Source organism: Chinchilla lanigera, unplaced genomic scaffold (assembly GCF_000276665.1).
Source record: "Chinchilla lanigera isolate Chin_1 unplaced genomic scaffold, ChiLan1.0 scaffold00010, whole genome shotgun sequence".
Lineage (NCBI taxonomy): Eukaryota > Metazoa > Chordata > Mammalia > Rodentia > Chinchillidae > Chinchilla > Chinchilla lanigera.
Window position 1 is genome coordinate 3,152,480 of NW_004955411.1, and position 20,998 is coordinate 3,173,477.

Consider the following 20,998-nt stretch of genomic DNA (forward strand, 5'->3'; position numbering starts at 1 on the left):
TTTTTTTGTCTTTTCTTCCGGTACCAGGAATCGAACTCATGACCTTGTGCTTGCCAGGCAGGCGCTTTGCTGCTGAGCTAAATCCCCAGCCAATCAGCACTAATTTAAAATGATGAATTAATATGTTATATTGGTTAAATGTCTGGAACATATCCAATAAATGTGTGACAAGTTTGGCTATACTAAGTATAGGCTTGCTAAGATAAAAGAAGTATAACACATCCTTCCTCTTTAAGGAGCTAAAGGACGATAAAATCCCCTATCTATTAAAATAGCAGTATAATACTGAATAGCTAATCATTTCTCACTAAATATGCCAATAAAGGTCATGCTTCCAGTTCATTTAACTGAAAAATATATATGAGTGTAAAACCTGGAAGAGAACCAGTTACCTACCTTCATCATAAGGCAGTGGTAAATGCTTTATTACCTCCGGTGTCCACCAGTAAGTATAGCTATGTAAAAAACAAAAGCAAAAAGAATAAGGATACGGTAAATGTTGGTTTCCTGCAATTCATCAGGTAAAAGGAGTTGTACTGTCCAGGTTAAGATGTTACCTCCTAGTTCAAATTATTTTTTTTCTCTTTTTAAAACATGTTTTGATACAGTGGGTCTTCAACATGTTAATTCCTTCCCAACCCTCTTCTTGTTTCAATTACATAACAGATTTACAAAAATGCCATGAATGTATCAAAGACTCCAGATGCTCGGACTTTATTCTAACTAAAAAGGAGAAGGTTAAAAGCCAGCTCTAGGACGTGACTTCTCCCAGTAACTATGCTCCTAAGTGAGCAGGGAGACCTCAACCCGCACAGTCGTATGAGCGGTTACTGTTCTCCAAGACAGGTCTAAGATCGGTGTTTTTTAGTTAAAACAGCTCAGCAAAATCATTAAGGAGAAAATCAGATCATTCCAACAAACAAGCTCCTTTAGAAAATAAAATAGGCCTTGTTAGTCTCCGACTGTAAACAGGCGTCACTGCAGCTCACAGGTGAGTGAGAGTCCAAGCAGGGAACTGCAATTATCTGCTTGCTGCTGCTGCGAGACTCATCTGCTGGAGCACAGAATCTGGAAGAGTCCTGATCCACATTCTCTGAGAGCAACAAATTCAACTGGAAATCAAACGCTGATGAAACAGATATTTTAAAAATTCTTAAGAGCTAGGAAGAGGATAACGTGAAATGGTATATCAGAACATGAACATGAACACACACACCCCAGATTTCCACAGGTTAAAAAGAGCCTACGGCCAAAAATGCCAGGAAAAGAATTTAATATAAATGAAAGCGTTCCTCTAAATAAAAACGTAGTAATTGCAATCCCGAATAATCTTCATTGTGAAGAAACGGAGCAGTGCCCAGGTGAAAGTGGCAACACAGGGACCTCTCCCAGGGACGACGGGCAGATCGACACCACAGCGAAGAGGCAGCATGAAGCCTGAAGAACTGTGAGGAGGGTACAGCGCTACGATGACAGGAAACGCCTCCAAAGTTATGCTTTCAAGAAGCGTGTGTCAAAGTCCACCACGCACAGGAATCACCTGGGAACCCCATTAAAAGACAGGTTCTGATGCAGCAGCTGGGGCCCGAGATTTTGCATTTACAAGCTGCTGGTGATGCTGAAGGACTGGCCCTCAGACCATTTTTCAGTAGCAAGGTTCCAAAAACGAAAAAGGGCAGGGAAAGGTTAAGTCTGCTGCTTGCAGAGAATTGACTCAGTTATTCAACATTTATTATAAGCACTTGTGTGTCAGCCCCGGCTGTATGCGCTGGAAGTGCCGGAGTGCACCGGGAGATAAGAAGAGAGCGACAGACAGACAGAGCACGCAGGCAGAGGGACGGAGAAAGCTCCAGGCCAGTGACGGCAAACCTTTTAGAGACCGAGTGACAACTGCAACCCAAAACCCACTTATTTATCGCAGTGTCACCCCTACAATTAAACTGAACACTGAGACTTTAGTTTAGAAAAACAGCTCCACATTAACATTTCTTGTCTTAAAAACACAACACTATGCATGCCACAGGTTCACCACCAGAGCTCGAGGCAGTCCGCAGGGGAAGCTGCTTGACTGCCCTACCCGGGCTGACTCCACTGCTCAGAGACGCTGTGGGTTAATGTAGAACAACGGGTGAGGGCTTGTTTCTTTCTTTATCATTTCTTGCTGTGTGTTCTGGGCTCACTCGCTCTCTGTCTCTCTGTTCTTGATTCTGTACTAGTATTTTTAAAAGTTTTCCTTTAATTTATTCTGTAAGGTTTTCCCCTTTGTCCTGCCCCCCTTTTTAGTCCTTCTTCTCTTTGATTTTTAGATTTTCCTCCCTCCCCTTTCGTTTTCCTGCCTCCTCTCTCCCTACCTGTGCCTGTCATGTATGTGTGTGTGTGTGTGTATCTGTATCTCTCTATATATTGATATACATATGAGAGAATATGAGCAGGGGCCTGTATATGTACATTAGAAAATAAGAATTAGCCACTGCTACAACTTAAATAGCACCACTTAGAGAGATGTAAGGGTAATTCTTGCTTGTTTGCTTTTTCCGGTACCGGGAACCGAACTCACGACCTCGCACTTGCCAGGCAGGCACTGTGCTGCTGAGCTAAATCCCCAGCCCCTGTAAAGGTTAATTCTTAATGGAACTGTGCTTAGAGGACCCGATCAAGACTGACTATAAATACGTTAGGAGGTTCTTACACTCCCACAGGCTCCCGTAACCTCTAAATGCGCTTCCACTCATCTGTATCGTTGTCCCCACCTGCACAAACACTGCGTCAAGCCCCATCAACACTAGCTCTTATCCCCCGCTGTAAAAATAATTCCAGCTAGGTCTGAGCTCCCGTCTATTTTTCTCCTATGATACTTCTCTTACCTTCCGTTCTTTCCACCAACACAGCCCGTTCCTTTTCCCTGTCCTCTGTCCTCCCCGCTTCCCTCCATATTCCAGACAAAACACAAACGGCAGTAGTATACTGTTGTCCGTAAGGATTACTGCTGAAAGAGTAAAGTTATCAAGACAGGTTTTAATGTGTATCACTGACGTATGCTTAGATCTGTTGGTGCTGTCCCAGCCAGCAGAAATTCTCTCCTTACAACATAATGACTGCGTTCAACACAACTACATTGAATAGGCTGAAGTAGTAAACGATACCTATTGACAAGTAAAGGCAATACTACATCTCTAGAAAACAGAATCAGACTTTACAGATCTTCATACCACAATAAATTTTATTTACTCTATTTGACCCTCAGCACAGAAAGAGGAGAAAAATAGGAACATGAAAAAACAATGAAAAAAACTACCTTCAAAGACCCTCAACCCTCCCAGAGCAGATCCAAGGCACCAATGGAGAGGAAATCGAACACCAAACAGCTGTGCCGTGTGAAATGATTAAAGGAGAAGCAAACAGAAACTCAGCGAGCTCAAAGATGACATAACCCAGAAGACAGCGGAACTAATTGGTCAGTGTGGTTATGTAAAAAACAAAAAATCAGAAGAGCTGACCGAATTTATTAAAAACATCAATAACAAATCTACCAAATAAATATTCTCCATATAAAGATATGAAACAGAAATCCCAGATATTAGGAATTCTATAGATTAAAAGAGCAGCAGAAATGACCAATGTGATGGCAAGCACATGATGATATACACAGAGCACCTTAAAAAGGGTAAGAGAGCAAGGAGAATTCATCTAGTATCTACTAGATGAAGACTAACCAAGGCTACTTGGAGTTGGAGAGAAATTAGAAGACAGCACACACGAAAAATCTGTTTATAGCAGAAAAAAGTTAAGTATGGGAAAAGACCTCAATGTGAGGCTGACAGAACGCCAAATAATTACAACGAGAAAAGAAGCTCTCCATGAGACTTCATAGTCAGAAATCTGAGAAGTCCAATACAAGGACAGGATCTTAAAAGCTGGCAGAGAAAAGAAAAAAGTCATTTACAAAGGAAAGCACATTAGGACTACAGCAGACTTTTTTTTTTTGGTGTTTTTCTGGTACCAGGAATCGAACTCATGACCTTGTGCTTGCCAGGCAGGAGCTGTGCCGCTGAGCTAAATCCCCAGCCCCTACAGCAGGCTTTTTCAATGGAAACTAAAGGCTAGCACAGCTTGGACTGAAGAGTTTCAACCACTAAAAGAAAACAACTTTCAATTCAGACAAACATATCCTGTAAAACTGTCTTTCAAAACTGATAAAACATGAGGATATTTCATGAAAAAGAACACGTTAAGAAATTCATGAACAGCAAACCAACACTCAAAACAAAACAAAATAAAACTCAAGAATAGTCTTGCTAGAGACAATGAAGCAAACAAAGCCAAAAAGTCTGACAGATGAATAAATCAAGCAAGGGGAGTAGTTAAACAAAATGAGAATAAAGGCATCAACACAGTATAAGAACAGAATGGGGCCAGGGATATAGCTCAGCGGCACAGTGCCTGCCTGGCAAGCGCAGGGTCCTGAGTTCAATTCCCGGTACAAAAAAAAAAAAAAAAAAAGAACAGAATGATAGGAATAAGTAAATATCTTTCTGTAATAACTTCCCATGTAAATGGCCCCAACTCCTCAATTAAAAGACACAGATTAGGAGACTGGGTCAAAAAACAAAACTCAGTGAATGATTTGTTGCATACAAGAGACACACCTAATTGAAAAGAAAGTCATACTGAAAATCAAAGGATGGAAAACAATATTCCATTCACCAGGACCCCAAAAGAAGGAAGGAACCGCAATTTTATTCTCAAAGTGGACTTCAAGCTGGAATGATAAAAAAAAGAGGCAAAAATCACTACACATTAGTTCAGGGAACAATTCAAAAGGAAGAGATAATTGTAAATATATACTCTTCCAATACTGGTACAATCAACTTCATAAAAAAAATTACTGGACATAAAAGATGAAATAAACATCAGCACAATCATAAAGGACTTCAGTACCCCACTTTCACAAATAGATAAACCAAACAAAAAATTAACATGGAAATATTAGCGTTAATCCACACCTTTGAACAAATGGACTTAGTAAATAACTACCTTCATACAACAGAATATACATTTTCTTAGCAGCACATGAAACTTTCTCCAAAACAGACCACGTAGTAGTCCATAAACGCTGCTTAAATACATACAAAAATTAAAATCATTCTATGTACACTGTAAGATCCTAATGCACTGAAACTAGAAATCAATGGCCAAAGAAACCAGAAATTTTACCACCTGGACATAAAATAACATACTCCTGAACACTTAATGGGTCAAGAAGAATTCAAGGGAGAAATTAATCAATTTCCAGAGTGAAAAAGTAGTGCTAGTACAACATACAAGAGCCTATGGGACGCACTGAAAACAGTCCTAAGAGAGTTTCCTGCTGTGAATAATCACATTAGAAAAACAGACCAAGTTCAAATAATAACCTAATACTGCACCTCAGCATCCCAGAAAAACAAAGACAGTCCTAACCCAAACCTAACACAAAGTAAGAAATCATAGAGATCAGAATACAAATCAATGAAACTGGGACTAAAAAACACACGAAGAATCAAATCAATGACTTAGTTCTTTGAAGCAATGAACAACACAGACAAATCCTTAGCCAATTTTACCAAAACAAGGAATGAAAAGACCCATATAAATGCAACTAGAAATGAAAAGGGCAAATCACAGTGGACACTGCTGAAGACCCTAACGATCATTAGTAACTGTTACGAAAAACTGTTTTCCGACAAACAAGTCAGATAACTTTAAAAATATGGACCAGTTCCAGACATAGATAAATTATCAAAACTGAACCAAGAAGATGTAAAACCCATGAACAACCTAGTAACAGACAGAAAATTGAGGCAATAATAATAAAAAAAATCTACCAACTAAGAAAAGTTCAAGACCTGATGGATTTATTACTGAATTCTACAAGAACTTCATGGAGGACATTACACCAATGTTCCTCAAACTCTTTAATGGAACTGAAAGGAAGGAGTACTTCCAAATTAATTCCCGGATGATAGCATGACTCTAGTTCCCAAACTATTACAATAACTCAAATAAATAAGAAAACTACAGGCCAGTCTCTTTAATGAACAGAGACACAAAAATACTCAAGAGGATACTGGCAATGCAACAAGTCATCAACGATCATGCATCATGGCCAAGTAGGCTTAATCCCAGTGATGCAAATATGCTCAACACATGGAAATCAATAAATATAGTCAGGAAAATCACACGATTATCTCAGGAGATGCAGAAAAACTCTATCACAAAATTCAACAGCCATTCATGATAAAAAAAAACACTGAGGAACATAGGTATAGAAAGTACTTTCTCTGCCAGGCCTGTAATACCCCACACTTGAGAGGCTGAGGCAGGAGGATTGCTGCGAGTTTGAGGCCAGCCTGGGCTACAAAGTGAGTTGAAGGCCAGCCTGAACTGCATAGTGAGACCCTGTCTCAAAAAAAAAAAAAAAAAAAAAGGAAGAAAGAAGGAAGGAAAGAAAGAAAATACATATAAAACTTTTCAGTCTGATAAAAGCCATTTATGACAAACCTAGCACCAACATCATTAAATGGGGAAAACTGAAAGCTTTCCCTCTAAAATCAAGTACAAGACAAGGAGGTCCACTACCTTCACTTCTGTTGAATATAGTATGCAAAGTATTAGCCAGGGCACTTACGTAAGAGCAAAAAAATGATTGGGGTACATATAGTAAAGAAAGAAGAGAACTTAACATTATTTGCTGATGACATTCTTTACATAGAATACCCAAAAATTCCACCCAAAGACTACTAGAATTCACAAACAAATTCAGCAATATAGCAGAATACAAAACACAAAAATTAATAGCAATACTGTGTGTCAATAATGAACCCACTGGCAACAGGAAAACAATAGCATCAAGTCAAATTAAATACTTACAAATGAATATAACCAAGGAAGTGAAAGACCTCTACAACTGAAACTACAGTACTCTGAAAAAGGAGATCTACGAAGACATCAGAAAATGGATCTGTAATATGAAGCTTCCTTCTTTTCTTTGCTAATCTGAAAAGCACTCACAAATCCCACTATTCAAGAATCTCTCTCTAGGGCCAGGTGTGGAGGTGCATGCCTATAATCCCAGCACTCGGGAAGCTGAGGCAGGATTGCTGTGAGGTTGAGGACAGCCTGAGCTACATAGTGAGTTCAAGGCCAGCCTGGATGACATAGCAAAACCCTGTCTCCACCAAAAAAAAAAGAAAAAAAAAAGAGAGAAGAAATATCCCTGTTTCTGGATAGACAGAATCAATACTGTCAAAATGGACATACTTCTGAAAGTGTTGTACAGATTTAACACAATCCCAATCAAAATACCAACAGCCTTCCTCACAGAACTAGAGAAAATCATCCTAAAATTCACATGGAACCAGCAAAAATAACAGAATAGCAAAAGCAATCCTGAGCAACAAGAACAAGGAGGAGGTATCACCAGCCTGGACCTCAAGTTATGTTACAAAGCTACAGTGATAAAAACAGCATCTGAGTGGCACAAAACAAATCAATCAGTGGAACGGAACAGTAGATGCAGAAATATCCCCAGGCACATTCAGCTATCGGACCTTCGGCCGAAGGGCCAAAAACATATGCTGGAGGAAAGACAGACTCTTTAGCAAATGGTGTTGGGAATACTGACTCTCCCCACGCAGTGGATTGAATCTACAGCCAAATGTTTCACCATGTACTCAACTAAAATCTATCTAAATATTAAAATAGAAATGCAACCTGTTGTAAGATAAAATAGGTAAAATTCTTGAGGACCCAGACAAGCCAAGAACTTTATGAACAGAATCACAACTGGACAAGAAATAACATTAACAATTAACAAATGTGATCATCTCCAATTAAAAAGCTGTGCAGCAAAGAAAACAACCAATAGAGCGAAGAGAAAACCTACACAAAGGAAAACCACTTTGCAAGCTATACTTCAGACCAAGAACTAATATCTAAGATATAGAAAGGACTGAAAAAAATTTCACCCCCAAAATAAAACACACAATCAAAGAATTGACAAGCAAAATGCATAGATGCTTCTCAGAGGAAGTAAAAATGGCTGATAATACCTTTAAAAAAGTTCAACATCATTGGTCACTAAATGCGATTAAACAACACTGAGATTCCATCTCACTCCAAAAAGAATGGCTATCATCAAAAAACAAAAACAAGTAATAATAAATGTCTGCAAAGCTGCGAGGGGTAAAGGAACCCTTCTACACTGTTGGTGGGATTGTAAACTAGTACAACCACTATGGAAATCAGTATGGAAGAGTCCCCAAAAAACTGAAAGTAGCAATTTTGTTCAACCCAGCTAATCTTCTAGGTATCTTCACAAAAGAATTAAACACATCCCATTATAGTGACCCATGCATATTCCCATTTATAACAGCAACAACTCATAATAGGTGAGCCTTGGAATCTGCCCATATGCCCCTCGACAGATGAACGGTTAGAGAGAACGTGGCATTTACGCCCAGCGGAGTCACCTGCGTGGAAACGACTGCAGCGTCTGCTCTGTGAGTGTTACCGTGCGGCGCCCTGCTTACCTCCTTTCCTGACTCAGTGAACTGCTGCCTACAGTTCACTGTAATAGTGAGAAAACACTTCCCAGGTGCCCAGATCTTTTATAGGCATCTTCTACAATTTTTACTGAAGGCTAAAGACTAGGAAATGCAACTCCTTAAAGAATAGTAACAGTAACACTAATACTGATTATACTATGTGCTGCATTTATGTGATCTCATATGATTCTCAGAGGAAGCTTCTTTGACAGATGTAAACACTGAATTCAACCAACTGCGTGATTTTGCCCAAGGTCACCCAGGAGTTATCTGGAGTCAGGCACCTCATAGCCTGGCTGCTTCAGGACTGTGTTTATTCTCCTCGGATGCTGTGCTAAGTACTTTCCACATACTTTCTCATTTAAGCCTCAAATGACCTTATGAAGTGGGCAGTCACCTCCATTTTACAGACAGAAAACGGCGGCTCCTGAGGTCAAGAAACAGTCACAAGCGACACAGCTGGGGAAATTCCAACTCGGCTCTACCAGGTCTGAGTCCTACTGCTGCCCCGTCTCACCTGTTCTTTTCTTGTCAGAACTGTGCGGACTGAACTGTCATCAAACTAACCTGTACAGATTGGGGACACTAAAAAGGCCAAAACAAACACTGGAATGTCTTAGCGTATTTACAACAACTATTTACCAACAGTACCAACTGGCGATTCCATACAGCAGCCTAATGTTCCGGAGGAAAAAACAGGACGGTAATTCATCAAAGGAGTGAACCACACTATCTGCTTTGAGAACATTTTATCTTCAGAGGCAGGCTTTTAGCTGGTCCTTGTTGAATCATCTAAATAGCTGCAGAATCTCAGCGGAGACATAATCCCTCTGTACCTCAGCTTCCTTTCTTAGAAAACAGGGCTGTAATACCATCTTCCTTTTATTCCTACACATTACTACAAAACAGCACGTCCTACTTAGGTGGCTCAAGGTTAAGCCAAGTGTTATGGTTTGTGTCTGGATGTAATTCCAAAGCCTCATCTGGTCATGCGAGGTGGGTTTTTCGGAGGCAGCTGAATCTAGAGTTTGTGACTGATTCATGGTCTAGTGCTGGGATTAAGGGTGCTGGAATTAAGGATGAGTGGTTGCTGGATCAGTCTCTGATTGATTATTTAAGTCTCAGAGTTTAAATGCTTCTCACATTTGTTCTAATCAGTGCATATGATTGGAATAACTAACTTAATCCTTGTGCTTACTTTCCTTATAAATGAAGTCCTACTGGTTTTCACATTAAATTTATTATTAATAAATGTTCATTCATGTAAAAGTTTTGAACTAATTATGTTTATTTAGATGAGAAATAAATATAAACAACTGTTTTTAGCTTTGCTGATGACAATGAACTATAGGTAAATACCCAATATTAAGATATAACATGGGACCAATCAGAGATCACTCTGCTACTGCACAGATGAGCTGTGTATTATAGCAAGTATAAATTAAACCACCTGGTGTCTTAGTTACTTCTCTCTCGTTGCTGAGACAAAACACCCAACACCCAACGTTAAAAGGGGAAAGGTTCATTTAGCTCACAGTTTGTAGAGGTTTTCAGTTCATACTCAGCTGGCTCCAAGGCAGGGGTGGCACATGGCAGAGGAGGAACAGTTCGTGGTGGTGGAAGAGGCAAAAGCAGTAAGCGGAAGGAAGAAACACGCCCCTCTCTGCTCCTTTTATCTTATCTGGACTGCTGGGATTAGGATGTGATGTTAGGATCGATTCACTGTGTGGTGCTAAGATTTTTTTTTTCTTCTAGTACCAGGGATTGAACTCACGACCTTGCACTTGCCAGATAGGCACTGTGCCGCTGAGCTAAATCCCCAGCCCGGTGCTAAGACAAGGCTGCCCCACCCCAGTTGTGAAGGACGGGTAGCCTGGACAGAATATCAGGAACAGAAAGAGGGTTGCTGTGGCAGCTGTTGTTGCTTGCTGCTGTCTACTGCTTCCCTGTCTCCTGCCTGTACTATTTCTGCTCTGCAAGGCCCCTCTGCCATGCCACCCTGCCTTCGAGCCAGCTGATTATTGAGTGAAACCCCCATAAACTGTGAGCCCAAAGCAACTTTTCCTCCTTCAACTTTGGGTGTCTCCTCAATTGAAAAAGTAACTAAGACGGAACACTTAGCAAGGTTGGCAATGGCCCTTGTGATGTCTGGGAGGTGCAGTTGCACACAGTAAGGCTACATGAAACATGCTGGGTGAGAAAAGAGCGCTCGGCGATAACTTGATACCCACTACAGGTCTCTGAGCATAACGGACTGTGCCATGAACAAGGCCTGCCAGGTGGCAAAACTGATTACGTAAGTACCTGGCTTCTCAGTTAACACCACCAACGAGCTTTCCCGTTCAGTCTTCACAAGAGCTTTCCGAGATGTGCCCAGCCATCCACACGCTGCAGGTGGGAAAATGAGACTCAGCGAGGTGAGAGAGCTGGGCCAGATTCTCTCAACTGCCGCTTCCAGCTCAACTCTACCTGTTCTTGAGGGCTACACCACAGGGCAACGCTTTAGGTACAAAAATTACAAGGCTTTAGGTAAACTGTTCACTTCCTCTGAGAATATTCATACAAATTTAACAGTCACCAAATAACCTACGCCCATGAATGATTCTGGGAAGCCAAACTGAGTGACAGGGGTGACAGGGGTGGTTACTACTGTCACTGCTCTGTGGTCCTGTCTTTACTCGTGTTACTGAAGGTGGCCACGTCTCTTGGAAGAAACAACAACTGAGTCACAAAGTGATGCTGCTTGAATGTCACACATGAAAACCTGAAGATCAACTTCTTAGCGTTCTTAAGGGGTTCACATTTATGAAACACTAAAAAATGACGCTGCCGCTTTGCTTTAGTGGAGCTGCACTCACAGGCTGTGATGAAGTTCCGCAACTTAATCCGACCTTAGCGAAACACCAACTGATAATTACAATTTTACCCGCTGACTCTCAGGACATCGACAACAGTAAATCCATGTCAAACTTGTGGGAAGAATGACTTTAGTTTATGTACTTATTTCTCAAAATGCAAAAGAAACCTTATATTCAAAACAAGAGCAAATCTGAGTTCACATACCTTCTTCTTGTCGGTAAAAGTTTCATGGTGTTTTTGTGATGTAGATAAAAATCTGTCGGGAGTTCCCAGAGATGAGGTTTCCCTTCAGTGGGATGGAAAACGCCCAGGAAGAGATTAATGGAATCTTGTCTATCTGCATCTACAAAGCAAAAATATGTATTTCAGCAAATCTATTACTGGTGTAGACAGTTCAGGAGAGTATCTTCCCAGAAGGACAATGATACAAGTGTGACTTAATAGTACAGATCTCTGAAAATAAATATAGCACTTGTATTTCAAACTTCACACACACACAAGCTAAACAGTCACAAAGGTTCAAGCAGAATTAAAATCCTACTTCAAAATGTTTCCGTTTTGTTCACTACCTCTCACAATGCACAGGATAGTGAACATAAACAAATGCCTCTTGAAAACTGACTCCTAAAAATCTTTTAAAATTCCCCATAATACCTTCGTGACTGATTTTATTTTCAGAATGAAAATACATCCAACCTCACCAATTTGTTAGTTTTACAGAAAGATAAGTAAAGTCAGCGACAAAGCACCGAATTCCCGCACATTCTGCTGCACAATCTGGAAAGTCAGTTGCACGGTCTCCACTTCCTTTCTGCACCCCCCCCCCCCCCCCCCCGCCACGCGAGCTTTTGTTACTCTCTGACGTCTGGATGGGGGCCTCTCTATGCGGTGTAACGTGAAATCTTCGCCTTGTTTTAATCTGCATTTCTCTAGCGGCCAGAGATGGTGAACACTTCTTCACGTGTTTGCTGGCCACTTCACTTCTGAGACGCGTCTGTTCACCTCATTGTCCATTTCTTGACGGATCTTTTATTCTGGGTGGTCTAGTTTTTTTGAGTTCTTTATATAGTCTAGATATTAGTTCCCTGGCAATTTTTTTTCCAATCTGTAGGCTGTCTGTTCTGCTGTTAATTGCTTCTTTCATTTTGCAGAAGTTTTTAATTTGATATAATCCCATCTGTTGATTCTTGCTGTTATTTCTTGTGCTACAGGAGTTCTGTTCAGAAAATCCTTGCCTATACCTACACATGATTTCATGTGTTTCACCTATTTCATCTTTCGGGAGATTCAGTGTTTCTGTTTTAAGATCTATTTTGGTTTTAGTTTAATATATATGGTGAAAAGTATGGGTCCAGCTTCAATCTTCTGCAAATGCACACTAATGTTTATAGCAGTATATTTCACAATAGCTGAATCCTGCAAGCAGCCTGTATGCCCATCAACAGATGAATGAATAAAGAAAATGTGCTATCCATACATAGTGGGATACTACCCAGCTACAAAAAAGGACAAATTCAAGACATATTTCAGAAAATGGACGCACCTGGAAATATAATGTGAGTGAAACAAATCAGACACACAAGTTTAAACACTGCATGGTATCTCTCACATGACTAAGGCAATGTGTAAACGAAGAGGAAAGTGAAAGGTGGACAGATGGACAAGGGGACAGATTTCCTGCAAATGCAAAGGGGTCTGGGAGACTGAGGGCAAGGGAGGGGAAGGGAAGAAAGAAAATGTAAGATATGCTGTTCGCTGCTACCAGATACTCATGATGAATGTAAACACTGTACGTCATAAACATGTGCTACTAATAATAGTAACAAGAAAGAAAATAGGGAAAGGAGATTTAGAGATGGAGGGAGGGAGGAGGGTGGGAAAGGGAAGCAGATTAAAAACAGAAACAAGCCAGGTGTGGTGGTGCAAGCCTGTAATCCCAGCACTTGGGAGGCTGAGGCAGGAAGATCGCTGCGAGATCGAGGCCAGCCTGGGCTACAAAGTGAGCTCAAGACCAGCCTGAGCTGCATAGCGCGACCCTGTCTCAAAAAGACAAAAAAAAAAAAAAAAAAAAAAAAAAAAAAAAAAAAAAAAAAACCAGAAACAAGTTGTGTTATGTACATGTACCGACCCTAAGATGAATGTAAATCTAGTGTGTTGCAAACATGTATTAATAAAAACTTTTAAAAAGCTAGATGAGGTACCCCTGGAGTAAAGGCACAGAAAGAGAAGACAGGAGGAGGGTTTAGAAGTAGAGCAGGAAGAGTCAACAGGAAGACTGAAAAGATATTGCAGAAGGAGTTCTAAGAAAGAGGGAGCGATTGGTTGTGACAAAATTTGTTAAAAGAGTGAGATGAAGACAGAGGAGAGGCCATGGGATACACCACTGGGGGACTCTGGGAACTTTGAGAAGCAGTTTCAGTCGCAGGCAGGGAGACGCGAAGCCCAGTGGCGCAGGTGGAGGCAGCAGGAAATAAGCCTGACACAACTCCTTCAGAGGTGTTGCTCCAAGGGCACAGAACTAGGACTGCAGCCAAGTGGGATTACAGATGGAAGGCTGGGCTGAAAACACGAAGGTATGTCTTTATGCTAATGGACACGATGCAGAGGAGAGGGAGAAACTGACGGTGTGTGCATGACAGGGGAGCGCAAGAAGGTGTTTTCAAAAAACAGCAGAGGGCTTGGCTGACAGCGGAGCGGGACCCTCCAGGCACTGTACCACCATGTAAGGCCGAAACTCTGAGTGCAGATACAGACAAGCTCTCTTTCAGTGACCTTTGTTTTCCCAGTGAAGTATTAAATAAGGTCAGAGCTGAGACTGGTGGTACAGGCTCAAGGAGAAAGCACAAGGCATGAGATGGTCGTCTGGAGAGTGGAGGAATGGACACGGGAAACGCAGCAGGACTGTTCGGCTGCCTTGACCTTTGGAGAACGGCTCAGCTTGAACTGAGAGAGATAACGTGACTTTTCCTGCATCACGTTTAACTGGCTTAGCTGTAGGAAGGTAAAGAGAGCTACTGGGTTTCAACCAGAGTTATCGATATGACCTGAAAAAGTCTTTTCTTCATCCATGTTCCCTCCGTTCCTCCTCCACTCATCTTTTATCGCCTTCTTATCTGGGAAAGACCTATCCCCCTACTTTCTATTAGCTACTTTGTATTTATTTATTTTTTTATTCATATGTTGGGTCTCTCATTGTAAGTCAAACCGTTCTCGGCATTCTCTTGTACATCCTTCCTTCTGTGGACAGAAGCAGAGAAAGAACTACAGCAGTATATCAAATCATTTCATAGTGCTAGGAGATCTGGCTCAGCACCGTCTTCTGTGAGCACTTCTTTCTGTGCTTGGTGTCTTTACCCTGTGAGCTTACATTTATTTTTTAAAATCCCTGGGGAGGACATGGTCACTCGCCATGAATGCACATGTATGTATTCACTACATTTAACTTACACATGTGTGTGGCATGTGTGTGTATGCATACATTGATATGTGTAATTTATCTGTCTATATACAGAAAAATCTATGAATCATTTCAGGTAATCTATCTTTTTATGTAGGATTTTAACTTGATAAGCCTCAGGAAAAAAAAAACAAAGTAACAAAATTTGAATTAAAGAAATTAAAAAGAGACTTCTGGGAAGACAGTGGAATGGTAAGCAGCAATAAACCAGCCTCTCCAAGATTCGGAGTCCAGACCTTGGAACATAAGAAAGTGGGGCAGAAAAGAAGGGGCCAGGCAGATCCCTGGGACCCAGGAATGATCCGAAGGGAAAACTGGAGCTTACAGAGAAACCGAAGAGACTACAATGCAGAAAAAGGAAAGGGCAGTCTGCACTTTCTCCCTGGCTCCTGGGTCCTGGCCAGAAAAAGGGAAGATCAAGTCCACAGAGACACACTGAAACAGTGAAAGCGGGTGACTCTAGAGGCCTCCAGGGAGAAACACAAGTAGAATGGACCAGTGGACGCTGTACACTACAACAGCCAGTGAGTGGTTCCGGACTAAGCACTGCCATATTCCTGGAGAGGGTGTCCGGTCAGACACCATTTCAGGGAAGGGCCAGCTGAACCTGGAACTCGGAGCAGCTGCAGGCTGGCTTCATCTCAGGGCTTCCAGTGTTAACTCCCACAGTGACTGGGTAAGGACATCCACTGGGGCCAAGAAGCCACGGTCAGGCTAGCCAGAGATACCCAGTGTTATAAGCTAAACAGCTCAGGGCCCGTCCCCAGGACCGGAGGGCAGGTTAGCCTGCATCTCTGTGGGTTTGAAAGTCTCAAACTGGCACACCACCCTAACCCTACTGCCGGTGTGGATCTGGGCTCTGACTGCTTCCGTGTCTATCATCCAGAGCAGAGTCACGCCTTGAAATGGACATTACAGAAAAACCGTAGGCCCAAGAAAATAACCACAGGCTTGAAATCACGAAGAAAATTATCTTTTTTTTCCTTTGCTATTGGTCTTTTAAAAATTTTTTGTTCACTTCAGTCTTTTCTTTTCATTGCTTGCTTTTTTGTGAGTATGAGGACTGGTTTTAGTTTTTTGGTTTTGTTTTGCTTTGTTCTTTTTTTCTCCGTGTTTCCCCCCTAATGTTTTCTTTACCAGTATCCCGAGGCTTGGATGTGGGAGACCAGATGGGAAGATTAAGGCCTTAATCTAATTTAATCTTCCTAGTGCTCTTCTGTGAGCAGTAGAGAGAAAGGCGGTGTGAGTGGGTGCTGACACGCTACAGGGAAAATCAGCACAGCTGAGATCACGTTTACTTGGATACATACAATGGAGTCCCCTGTTACTCTTACTGCTTGTGCCCATGTCTGAATAAATAAAGCCAGTGCGCACCAGTCACTCAGGACTCTGTTGAAGGGAGATAAAAGTCCTCTGGTCTCCCACATTTTAACCTGTTCTGTGTCTCTCTGTGTTTCATCTTATCACCCCTTGGTGAACCATGATGTCCTTGGTCAGGTACAAGCTCACAGGTTGGCCTCCTACACTTGGATAATCTTTCTTGCTTCTAATCTCTTTTCCTTCTTTCATGTCTCTATTTTTTCCTCTTTACCGTTTTAAATTTTCTCCCTTAAGGTAAAATCGCTCCATTTAGGGAATATATATAGTATATAATTTTCTGATTTGTCTTAGATTTTATTCAATAGTTATTGCTTATTTTATTTGTCTTAGATTTTATTCAGTAATTATTACTTATTTTATTCAATAATTGTTACAATAATTACAGTAATCAATTTATTACTCAATACTAGTAACAAAGCTACCCAGCATAAGCTATTTACAAGCCTCAACACAGAAAACAAATAAACAAAAGTAGAAAATGAGAAACATGGAAGCAAGATGCAAGCTAACACTTCCAACCTTCCTAAGGCAAATCTACAGGGTGTTGAGGTAGAAGAAAACAATGGCCACCCAAGTAAACTGTCTGAAATGGTAGGCGTGCAAATAACAAAGCAGATGAACAAGCCTCTAGACAAAACCAAAACAGAAATAATTACACAGGTAATTAAAGAGATGATGAGCAAGATGATCAAGATGATGAAATGGTTAGTGAAATTATAGCAGATACAGGTAAAAAATGTAGGGAAACCATGAATGCCCAACAAAGGAAAAAAAATTATATAAAAGAGATTCAAGTAGATATGCAAGAGATTAAAAATTCTATTGAAAGTATACACAGCAGAATCAACCAATGTGAAGACAGAGTATCAGATCTAGAAGACATTAAATGAAAGACTTCTTAAAATTAGCAAGGAACCATGAAAAATCAATATAACAGCTGCTAGATGATGGGAAGAATAATAATATAAGATTAACTGGAATAAATGAAAAATCAGAAGATAATACAATGAACATAAAAAACTTGTTTACAGAAGTAACGGCAGAAAACTTTCCATGTATGAAAAAGAATTTGAGAATACAGATAAGTGACTTGCATAGAACCATAAATAACCATGATCAGAGAAAAACTACATCAAGACATGTAAGTCAAGATTCCAGAAATGCAGCACAAAAACCGAATAGTAAAAACTGTTCAAGAGAAACAAATCCCCTATAAAAGAAAACCCATAAAATCACAGCAGAATTTTAAACACAAACCCTTATGTCACAGAGAGCTTGGAGCAAAGTATTTCAAGCCCTAAAGAAAACAACCTCCAACACAGATTGTTGTACCTGCAAAACTATATTTCAAAATTGATGGAGAAATAAGATACTTCTGTGATAAAGAACACCCGAAGAAATTCATGACCACCAAAGCAACATTCCAAAAAGTTTTGAAGGAAATTTTAGAAAAGTAACAAAGACTACAATTCCATGGACCCCAACAGAATAAATCCATCAGGTAAGGCAAGCAATTAAACAGAAGAAAAAGAAAGGGAAGCACAAACAACCAGGAATATTATATGACAAGGAAAGTCAACACATATCAGTTATAACTGTAAATGTAAATGGCCTCAACTCACCAATGAAAAGGAACAGATTGGCAGAATGGATCAAGAAACAAGATCCAACAATCTGATGCATAAAAGAAACACATTTAACTCAAAAACAAATTCATAGATGGAAAGTCAAAGGATAGAAGACAATACTCCATGTAACAGGAACCTGGAAAAAGTAAGAGTAGTTATTCTTTTGTAGACAAAATGGAGCTCAAGCCAAGACTGATCAAGAGAAACAAAGATGAGCACTACTTACTTACTAAGCAAATAATCCAAGAGGAAAAGATATTGATTACAAATATGGATGCACCAAATACCAGCTCACCCAACTATATAAAACACCTTATTAAAGGACTTGAAAAATCTAACAAGTACGAATACAAATGTAATGAGGGACCTAAACACCACACTGTCACAAATAGATTAGCTAGACAAAAAAAAAAAAATCAACAAAGAAATATCAGAACTGAACCAAAACTTTGAACAAATGGACTTAGTAGATATCTAAATGTAGTGTGTCCCCCACCCCAGCATCAGAATCTGTATTCTTTTCAGCTGTACACAGGACTTTCTTCAAAACAGACCACATACTAGTTCACAAAACATGCTTAAGTAAATGCAAAGGAACTGAAATTATCCCATGCATATTATCAGACCATAGTGCAGTGAAATTAGAAAACAATGGCAAAACAAACCATATAAACTGCATAAATACATGGAAATTAAACAGTACCCTCCTGAACAACCAATGCGTCAGAGATGAAATTAAAGAAGAAATTAGATAGTTTGCACAATTAAACAATAATGCCAATACTGGAAGTTATGGGACACAATAATAGCAGTTCTATGGGGAAATTTATAGTGGTGAATTACTGCATCAGAAAAACGCAAGTTAAAAATAAACAATTTAATGTTGAATCTCAAGCTACTAGAAAAAGAACAGCAAGTTAAACCCAAAGCTTGTACAAGGCAGGAAATTACAAAGATCAGAGCAGAAATTAATGCAATTGAGACTGAAAAAAACAATACAAAGAATCAATAAATCAGAGTTGATCATTTGAAAAATTAAATAAAAGAGACAAACCCTTAGCCAATTTTATCAAAAGGAAGAAAAGATCCAAATCCATGCATTTAAGAATGAAGAGTAAAATCACAACGGATTCTGCAGAAATCCAGAAGCTCATCCATACCTACTTCAAGAACCTGTACTCCAGTAAGATGGAAAACAGAAGAAACGGACACATTCCTAGATACATCTGAATTACCAAAACAGAATCAAGAAGATAGAAAAATTCAAAAAAAAAAAGAAAAATTCTCCATAACCCAATATCACTCAGTGAAATTGAAGAAGTAATAAACAAAAAAACCCTACTAACAAAGAAAAGCCTGCGTCCTGACAGATTCACTGCTGAATTCTATAAGAACTTTAGAGAAGACCTAATGCCACTATCCTCAAACTGTTTAATGAAATTTAAAGGGAAGCAATACTCCCAACGTCACTAATGGAAGCAAGTATTACTCTGACACCAAAACCAGAGAAGGATCCAACCAAAAAAGCACTACAGACCAATCTCCCTAATGAACATAGACTCAAAAATCCTCAAGGTACTGACAAACAGAATGCAGCAAATCATCCAGAAGATTATACAACATGACCAAGTATGATTCATCCCAGCAATGCAGGGATGGTTCAATACATACACAAATCAATAAATGTAATATATCACATTAACAGAACCAAGGACAGAAATCACACAGTCATCTCAATAGATGCAGAAAAAGCATTTGACAAAGTCCAACACTCATCAACATTCATTTGTGATAAAAACCCTACTGGTACATGTGGTTTTTATCTCAATCTGGTAAAAGCCATCAACAACAAACCAAATGCCAACATCAGACTGAATGGTCAAAAACTGAAAGCTTTCACTCTAAAATCAGGAGGAAGGATTTCTACTACCACCACTTCTATTCAATATAGTTCTGGAAACATTAGCCAGAGCAATTAGACAAAGAGAAACAAATAAAAGGAATAAGGATAGGAAAGGAAAAAGTTAAATTATCATTATTTGTGGACGGCATGACACCCCACATAGAAGGCCCTCCAAACTCCACCAAAAGACTTGTAGATTTAACAAACCAATTCAGTAGCATAGCTGGATACAAAGTGAACACTCAAAAATTAATAGCATTCCAAACTCATTGAAAGAGAAATTAGGGAAACCATACGTGTCATCATAGCACAAAAAATGAAGTACTTAGGAATCAATCTAATGAAGGAAGTAAATGACCTTTGCAAGAAAAAATGTAAATACTCTGAAAAAGGAGATCAAAGGCTTTGTAAGCAAAGCCTTTATCAACTAAACCCCAATTACACAAGAAATATTACAAAGAATCAATAACTGGGATCTCAATATATTAAAAGCTTTTGCACAGGAAAAGAAACCACTAACAGAGTAAAGAGACAACCCACAGAATGGGTACAAATTTTTGCCAGCTGTACCTCAGACAAAGGACTAATATCCGCAATATATAAAGGCCTCAAAAAAATCAGACCCCCTCCAATTTAAAGGCCCAATCCAAAAATGGGAATCTGAAATGAACTGACATTTCTCAGATGAAGAAGTACAAATGCAAATAAATATATAAAAAATGCTCAACATCTCTGGTTATTCAGGAGATGCAAATGAAAACAATACTGAGATCCTATCTCACTCCCAAAGGCTGGCGGGGCTGTGGGGAAAAAGAACCCTTCTCCACTGCTGGTGGGAGTGCAGACTGGTGCAACCACTGTGGAAATTAGTGTGGAGAGTCCTCAAAAAACCTAGAGGTTCCTTTTGACTCAGCTATTCCCCTTTTAGTATCTTCCCTAAAGAGTTAAAAGCATCATATCACAATAATATATGCATACTAATGTTTATAGCACCACAGGTTGTAATAGCTGAATCTTGTAAACAGCCCAGATGCCTATCAATAGGTGAATAGATAAAGAAGATAAGGTTTTTTTTTAATCCATCAGAATGGAAGCAGAAAAAACATCATCACAGCTACCTGTCACATTTAGTTTTTAAAAGAAGTATAATTTTATGAGTTTAATGTTAATGTTGCTATTTAACTGA

The 20,998-nt window shown here is 39.8% G+C and overlaps 1 protein-coding gene across 1 annotated transcript in view; it reads right to left on the bottom strand.

Annotated features, from left to right (window-relative positions):
- The window catches only part of Fig4 (FIG4 phosphoinositide 5-phosphatase), a gene marked incomplete at its 5' end in the record, with an annotated part of 82,140 nt that overhangs the window by 16,728 nt on the left and 44,414 nt on the right, over positions 1–20,998 (bottom strand). The window contains 2 exon segments of the mRNA XM_005377617.2: positions 397–455; positions 11,649–11,787. Of these exon segments, the coding sequence (XP_005377674.1) occupies positions 397–455; positions 11,649–11,787 (198 nt within the window).